This window comes from Acanthisitta chloris, unplaced genomic scaffold, assembly GCF_000695815.1.
Source record: "Acanthisitta chloris isolate BGI_N310 unplaced genomic scaffold, ASM69581v1 scaffold36495, whole genome shotgun sequence".
Taxonomy (NCBI): domain Eukaryota; kingdom Metazoa; phylum Chordata; class Aves; order Passeriformes; family Acanthisittidae; genus Acanthisitta; species Acanthisitta chloris.
The window spans coordinates 937-9,301 of NW_008673763.1; the positions used below are offsets into that span (position 1 = coordinate 937).

The 8,365-nt window shown below is 38.9% G+C and overlaps 1 protein-coding gene across 1 annotated transcript in view; it reads left to right on the forward strand.

Moving 5' to 3' along the window:
- Positions 1–496: 496 nt before the first annotated feature.
- The window catches only part of PUS10 (pseudouridylate synthase 10), a gene marked incomplete at its 3' end in the record, with an annotated part of 21,399 nt that continues 13,530 nt past the window's right edge, over positions 497–8,365 (forward strand). The window contains exons 1-5 of the mRNA XM_009075068.1: positions 497–622; positions 2,107–2,373; positions 3,680–3,766; positions 7,828–7,862; positions 8,264–8,363. Coding sequence (XP_009073316.1) covers positions 497–622; positions 2,107–2,373; positions 3,680–3,766; positions 7,828–7,862; positions 8,264–8,363 — 615 coding nt within the window. The remainder of the gene's footprint in view (positions 623–2,106; positions 2,374–3,679; positions 3,767–7,827; positions 7,863–8,263; positions 8,364–8,365) is intronic.

Here is an 8,365-nt window from a genome sequence, read left to right on the forward strand (position 1 = left end):
AATGTTTACCAAAGGAATCCCCTCAAACCAGAAATAACTGGAGGCAGAGAGCACTTGGCAGAGGAATGTGCCCTGCACACACATATTTTCCTGTGGTACCTGTTTATTCCTGCTTTGGGTGACAGTAGACCAGTTTTGAACTTCTGAACAACTGTGTTTATTCCTGCATGCCTCCTAAAGTTTTCTCGGTATCCAGGAAGGATGAGCACCTCAGTGGGAATCTTTCTTTATCAATATTTTTCCAAAAATGCCAAGGGTCCTATCCTGTTATCAAATTTCAGCCGAATTTTCCCCCAGTCATTGGTCTTTTTGGGTTGGTCTTCCACTTCCCTTGTGCCTGTGATTTAAACCAAACATCTACCCTAAACTTTCTCCAGAAGACAAAAAAATCCAGTTATTCTAAATATGCTGCAGTTGAAGTCCTTTTATTGTTGAATTGTATTTATTCTAAGCATTTTTTTGCCATTTTCTTTTTTGGATTTTAGGATTATCCAGTATGTCTTCACTGACAGAAAAGGACAGACCAATTGTGCAGCTATTACTCAACACTGGCACTTGCCCACGATGTGTTTTGAGGTTCTGCTGTGTGGGATCACAGGTGCTCTACAGACATCCATACAAGGTTTGTCCTATGTATTCCTGGCTGGAATGTGTGAGCACATGAATGCAGTGTTCTTTGCACTACCTGGAGGGGAAGCTGCTTTTATTCTGGGGCTCTTTGCCTGAGAGGAAAACACTTTGCTAAATGAGTGATGAAAAATAGCTGCTGCTATTTTGAGGAATTACAAGAATCATGGAATATAGCTATTGTTGTGGGTTAAATGCTAAGTTTGGCTATGAAAGTGCCTGAAAACACTGGAAAGCAGATGTCAGCTTCTGCACAGCATGGCTCTGTTGCTTTTGAAGCAGAGCAGCTATGACTGTTCCCTCTGTTCTTTTTCCCTTAATGTAATAAGTAGCAAAGGGGCTGTGTGCAGTGCAGCTGATGAAAGGAGGAACCATCTATGCTTCTGACTTTTTTTGCCTCATTCTTCCTTCTTCCTTCAGCAGAATTGGTAGGGGGATGCAACTGAGGAATTGCAGAGCACAGGTTAAGGATAAATCTTTTTTTTTCACTCTGTCAAACACAATGTTACTAGAAACCCTTTTTAGCTGACCCTAGTGCTGAAATTCAGTGTTCTTTAAATTTTTCCTAACTGTGCATTGTCTTTCTTGCCTTTGTTCTTGTGTTTGTTTGAAACTCCTCAACTTGGTTTTGGCTCTTTGCTTCTCCTCTGTATTGGTTCTTTGAGACTTGTATAGGCCAAATAAACATCTCCAATGCTTGCTCTAATCCCTGGTCTTCATGCTTGTGTCTGCTGGTGTTTGTCTTGTTTTTTTCACCTTTTTTTTCAAGTTTAGACTCTCTAGAATTGATTTTAAACATTTTTCTTCCCTATCTTCTTCCATTTTCTATCAATTATTTGAGGAGTGTTTGTTTTTTGTGCCATTTTTTATTCATTCGCATCTCTTCCTAATTTTCCTCTGTGTTGCAACAACACAGTAGGAACACCTTTTAGTAAATCTTTCTTTTTGAACTAGGTTTTGCTTCATCTCTCGTCCTTCCAGAAATTCAGAGACATGCAGGTGATTCTTCTCTCAGCATATCCTCTTAATTTTTGTAGGCTTCTCTCTTTATACACAGTTCTTCCTCTGTGTTGAATTTCACCACCGATCTGTATTTGCTCTCATTTTCTACTCATACTATACTAACCAACTCTCTTCCTGGGCTAATGGACTTGGAGGAATTAAATTCTAACAATTTAAAATATTTTTAGGTAATAAATGTCTATTTTCATTGAATAGCAATGGGGCAAAGATAAATGTGTTTCTGCATGTTAGGTCTGGAGGATGTTTTTGTTCTTGGATGATAAACAAGTTTGTTCAGCAAGATTGAGCTTCTCTGGATAACATTTTGGGAGCTGTTTAATTGTCTTCAAGATGTCTTTGGGTGTAAATTGCAAGTTAATTACATATGCTGAGGTTAAACAGGAATGGTTTAGAGGATTTTAAGTGTTTGTTAAAGAGGAAAAACCAGCAACAATTTGATTCCTCTGTTTGTGTTAGGATTTGATGAAGGATTTACAAGAATTTCTGAAAGCCAATCAAGGAACAGAAGACACAGCTTCTTTGGATGTAGCTGACCCACCCTGTAAGAGAATCAGACTTGAACACCCTGAGGAAGGTTCTGATGATCTGAACCACAACGGAGCACTCCCACAGATTCCTTCAGTTCATGATGGGAGTGCTGCAATGGAGAGCTCAGCTGTGAAGGTGTGCAATGTGTGTTTGGGAATTCTTCAGGAGTTCTGTGAGGCTGACTTTGTTAAAAAGGTAAATACCTGCTCTTAGTCTTTTGGGGGTCTTTTTCTGGAGCTTGTGTGTGTTGGGGCCTACAGCATAGAGCTGGTGACTAAAACCACTGCACAGTTAAACAATAGAGAGAAGGAGACCAGAAAACAAACCTGAACGTTGACCTATTTTGAGCATTTGAAATTTAGATGGCACCATTCAACTGCATCCTGCTCCTGGGCAGTATTTGAACACCTGGGGAGTAACATGTGGGTGGGACTGAATTGTGCCCAGGCTTTGTCATAGTGTCCCTTTTTAAAGAAATAGCAGTGCAAGTGCACTGGAATGACTGCAGGGAGCACACTTTCCTAAGAAAAAGATGAACAGATATGTGGATACATGAATTTAGGAGATAACCTGAGGTTCAGCTGCTTCCAAGGAAAACCTCACTGTAAATGGTGACCTCTCATCCCTTTTTTATGTGACAGGAAAATGAGGAGCCATCAGCTGCTGTGCTCTGAACTCTGTGTTTCTAACATAGCATGAACCTGTCTTTATGAAGTACTATTCAGAGAAATAAAATGTTTTGGTGATACAACAGATTGTAGATAATAGAGAAAATGAGAGTCAGGAGAGAATATGAGCATAGAGTGTTGCAAACATCATCTCTGAGCCATCAAATTGCTCATGTGACAGATTGAAATACCAGTGAGAAAACTTACACTTGCATTTGAGATGTTTAATAGAGTTTTAATACAAAAGAATTTGGTTTAATAGCATGAATGTATCTAAAAATGGGACTGAGCATAGTATATAGTTGCTCTTGTTGCAGTGCACTATGTTTCTCTTTTGTTTCCCTTGGCAGAATATCTATCTTTGTACAGAATGCACTTCTAAGAGTTGTTTCAGAGTTACTTTCTTGTAGCAATGCAAAATCTGACAGCACTTGTTAAGGCACTTCAAGAGCTAATTACTTTATATATAAATTTCCTTATCTGAGATGCTGATTTCACCTTGAAAGCTCAGAATTCATCTCTAACCTTCACTAATATCACTGACCTCTTCTATGTCTTCTCCATGTGTGTTTGCATCTACCCATCAGCTCTCACTGATTAAATAAAAATGTTGGATGTGTGTTTATATTCTTAGTTTATTTCCAGTGACAAACATGATTTTTTTACAACAAAAAAACTTATATTTCACTAAGCTGTTAGTGATTACTCTGGTTTGTGTGCTCAACATCTCTCTGAATGTGAGTTAACATGAATTCACTGTGATTATGTTGTGAATAAAGAATATTGATTCAGTCCCATTGCTGTGATTTAATATTCAACTCCTTCTCTTACAGGTGTGCCAGAAGGTTAATTCTGCTGACTACCAGTTCACTAGCTTTGTATTTTCTGTGTCACTACCCCCACAGCTGTCTGTTAGGGAGGTAAGTAACTTAAATACATAGTAAAGAATGCAACTGTGGAATGTTCATGCTGGAGGAGGTTTGATTTTTAATTGTTCCTGTTTTTACAAACCCCCAAAACACATGCTGGAAGTGAAGTCTGCTCTCCCCTTCCTTGTGAGTATTATTGTAATTAATAAAGGGTCTGAGTCACTTTGGTTTTCAGTTAGCCAAGGAGTTACTTTATATCTGAAGGTCTAGAAGGAGTTCCTTGAAGCCCTCAGTGTATCCATTTCCTTGGTGCCAGCCCTGCTTTGTTCGTGGGTCTTCTCAGAGCTGGAACTGCACAGCTGGTACCTTTCCAGAAATAAATGCTAATAGGTAGTGCAGAATACAAATGAAAGAATTTGAAGATGGACTCTTGAAGAGTTCAGTATTTTCAGTGATATGAAAATACCCATTTTAATAATCACCTATCTTGGGCATTGTTGGAAGGCTAGATTGATAAATCTGCAGTTCATAGCAGTTATAAAACTACTGCTTTTTCTGGCAATTGTAATCAAGCTTAAATTGTTTGCATTTCAGACACTTAATTACAGGGGATAATGATAATAGGGAAGATAATAGGGAAGACTGTATAACCCTGGTAAATTTTGTAACTGAGGGAGAATTCTAAGCATAGCATAACTTGATCAATAAGCTATAAATAACTTGATCAACAAGTTATAAACAATAACTTGAGAAGCCTACATAACTTGATCAATAAGTTATAAATAATCACTTTTGTTTAGTGGCGAGATGTTTTACAATGTTCCTCTGCTTTCTGATACAAAGTGATCCAAGGGCAACATCTAATCCTTACCGTAGATGCTGCTGTGGTGAGATGTGGTAGAAGCTTCAGTGAACATGGCAGAAAGAAGTGTAGATGATCTTGGATTTGTCTGTAAACCTGTGGTGAGGATCAGAAATCACACACAGTCTAATTGTTCAGTAATCTACTACACTTGTAGACGTGATTTGTGCTGTTAGTTCTGGTATCTTGGCCAATTGCCAGTGTAACAGCTAACATACATTCTAGTCCTGAGTCTTCTTGAACATAAGATTCTCTTTCTTTCCATTTCAATTGAACATAATTGGTGTGTTTGCTTCAGCTGCCACTGTGTCTGGTAAAATAATACCAGAGCAAATTGCTTTGTGCTTTCTGGCTGGATGAATTGCCCTCATTCCCATTTGATTATGTGGTCATCCAAAAAAATGAGGTATGTCAAAAAAGTACTTTCAGGCTAGGTGAGTGTATGGTATGTCTCTGACGCTCTGTGAAATACCAAACATAGATCAGACTTGGTTTTATGCCTGGTGTAAGCTTAGGTGTTTACAAAGCAGCTGGCAGTTGCCAAAAGGCCTCAGTAGAGGGTGATGTTGCATTGCAGTTCAGGTGAGTGATGGCCTCACACGTCCTTCTGCTCAAGCAAACCAACAGTACTACAGTGCTTGCTTGGTACAACTAAGGGAATAAAAGTTGTGGTGTGGGACCAAAAATGAATAGATGGAGTGAGATGAGTGAGTAGGAAGCACCAAAACTGGATCTGTTCTCTTTGAAAACAGTTTTGGTTCAACTGGGAGAAGGTTTGTAGACGGAAGTTTATGCTACTCCATCCCTTCAGTCCTGCCACATGCTAAAACAGCTGTTTGCAGTGTGCTCTCCCTGCAGGAGGGAAAGTGGGTGATGGTAGAGGAAGAACTTCAAAAACCAGGGGTGTTTAGTTACCACCTATTTATCTGTTTACCTGATATCTATTTAGCACTTTAAAAATAATTGATGAAAACAGTCCCTGTTTTACAGTTACAGAAAAGTGGCAAATGTGTCAAAATATCTGAAAATTCCAAAATCAAATATAGGAATATGTCAAAATTATTTGTGTCGAAATGGGGTAGTTTGTTAGATTATGCGTTTAATTCTTTGAACTGCGTTGTACAAGAATACATGTGATCTTACCCTAAAAGGACACCGCAAAGACAGCCTCTCGCCCTCCCATTGCCCTTTGGTGTGACAGATTTTTTTCCAACATCTTTTTAACAACAACAACAAAAAAAATCAGAAACTGCCTTTTAATATTACCTTCAACTGATTTAATTATGACAGTTGTCATCCCGCCAAGCCTAAAATGTATGAGAGGAGCTGAAGAAGAGCAGGACATAAAATTTACATTTGCATAGTATTTATATCTGTGACGCAAAGGAGCTATTGCCTCTTTCCACAAGTAGGATATTTGATTGAATTCAATCATAAATACAGGAGTCCCAAGTTTATCTCAGACAACTATATTAGAATATGAAGTGAGTTGTGCCCTTCAAAAGGGTGAGTGTTAGCTCTGTTTGTAGTCTCAGCTGTGATCCATCATCCTGGTACTGGCTACAAGGACATGGATGCAAATAACATCTGTAGTCATAACTCTCTCTAGGCCTGGGTATACCTCATCCTGGAATTCCCCATCTCCAAGCCCTTTTCTGACACAGTGAAACAATGCTGTGGCTGGGATTGCACATGGCATTTCAACTGTTGCCACTGTGATCCCTCAGATAGCATTAGGATAATATCCTGCAGCTTGGAATCAATACGGTGCCTGAGCTCATGTCTTTCAGAGATGTATTTGCTGCCGAGCATTGCCTGCAGGCTTGAGCTCTGTAATGAGTAGTTTTCATTTTCAAACCACTTCACAAACATGCAGTAATTACCAAGCAGAGGGATCTGATCCCCTGCTTCACATACAGCTGGGAGAGAGTAGAGGGGTTTGGCTGGTTTGGTGGTGGAATGTGATTTGGAATTTGGGATCTTTTGGCTTCTGTGCCCGCAGTACCCTCATCTATTGTTTCCTTTTAATTGAAGGGGAAAAGTAATTTCTTTAATTCTCTTTCAGTTTGGAAGTCAAGAGAGAGGAGATGAAATTTGACCCATGGTCTCATTTTAGCATAGCTGCTCACATTTTTATCTATTTAGCAATTGTACCCCTGGAAAACAGGAAAAAGGAGTAAGATCAGCCACCCCACTGAGTCCCAAAACTGCATATGCTCTAAATCAAGGCATGGGAGAGCTTTTTTAATTGGTATTTGTCAAATGCAGATTTCTAGACCCAGTTTTATGGCTGTCATGTTCACTAGTTCAGAGTTATGTTCAAGGAATTTCAACTGGAAGCTATTTATATTTATGATTTTGTCTGGGTTATTATGCAAACAAGATGACAACATACCTCAAGTGAGTGAAGCAGTCTTACTCACACTGTCTGCATATGCAGCGTAATGAATCACTGTGAATTTGAGCAAACAGAATCCATCTATACAACTGTATTTATTTTGTTCAGTAGGTTTGTGTTTCATGTATCTTACAAAGTTTGTGTCCTCTCTCCCCCCATCCCACTTCACTCTTAATATTTCTAGCACTGTTTTTAGGATTCTCTCATTCATTTAGATGTACCAAAGGAAGGATAATAGACTTCTTTTGATAGAGTTCCTCTATCTACACATTCTAACTCAAGTGTTTGTATTAAAAGCTCCCCCTGATTTCTGGAATTGTTCCTCAGCTTTCCCATATTCAGCCTATGTCTTCTAAGCTACATGGTGTGCATTAGAAAAGGGGGCAGTTCTCAGGGAAAGACTTTGGGGTTACCATAAGACTAAGTATGTATTTTATTCCATGTTTTTTATAATGGATGATAACTGAGTTGGAGATTTATTAATTTTTCAGTGTGCATATACCATTCATTTAGATGTTTCTCTGTATGGTACAGAGGGTCAGAGTCTTTCTCTAGTGACAGTGTTAATAGCAAGTTTCAAAGTGTTTAATGAAGCCTCATATTTGGGTTTTTTAAAGCCAGATAGGATCTGAGGTGAAGAGCAAAGTGACATCTTAGAAATTAAACAAACACCAATTCCATCTTTCCTTCTCTAAAGCAAAAGCTAAATTAAAATCTTAATTCTTCCTTTTTGTCCCGAGTTCTCAAAGTATTTTTCCTTTCGTCTTTCAATTTGTTGGGAGTTTTGAGCCTTAATTTCACTTGCTTTTCTTTTTCCCCTCTCTTGCTCCTGGGCGTGGCTGGTGAGCACAGCATGCTGCTCGGCTGGTGGTGAAACAGGAGATGAGGTGAGTAAAGGCTTTTGACAGCCCTTAGCTGCCTTCCACCCGAGTTCTCCAGATCTAAGGAATATGTAGACTCACTTCCTATGTCCTTGGCTAAGATTTTAATTTACTTTGTGCCTTCCAAAATAATCATAAGGAAATTCTCTTAAGTTCCCAAACTTGGTTTGAAATGCATCTCTCTTTCCTGGCTCTTCTCCAGGCAGACTCTGGAAAAGCTCTTGCAGCTTTGGATCTACCAGGAAGCTCTGGCATCAGTTTCCTCAGTGCACGTTCTTTTACAAAGGAAAAAAAAAAAGAATCTGTTTTACTTGGCACTTGTTACTTAAGTTCCTCTTGAAATATTATATGTCATGTATCTGTCTTTGACAGACCTCTGTGCAAGTTATTATTTCTTTGTGATTCAGAAATCTGGGCCTTCCCTTGGCAAAGGATGATATTGTTCAGCTGAAAGAAGCTTATAAATGGATTATTCATCCCCAGTTGTCAGAAGAGTTGGGTGTTCCTGC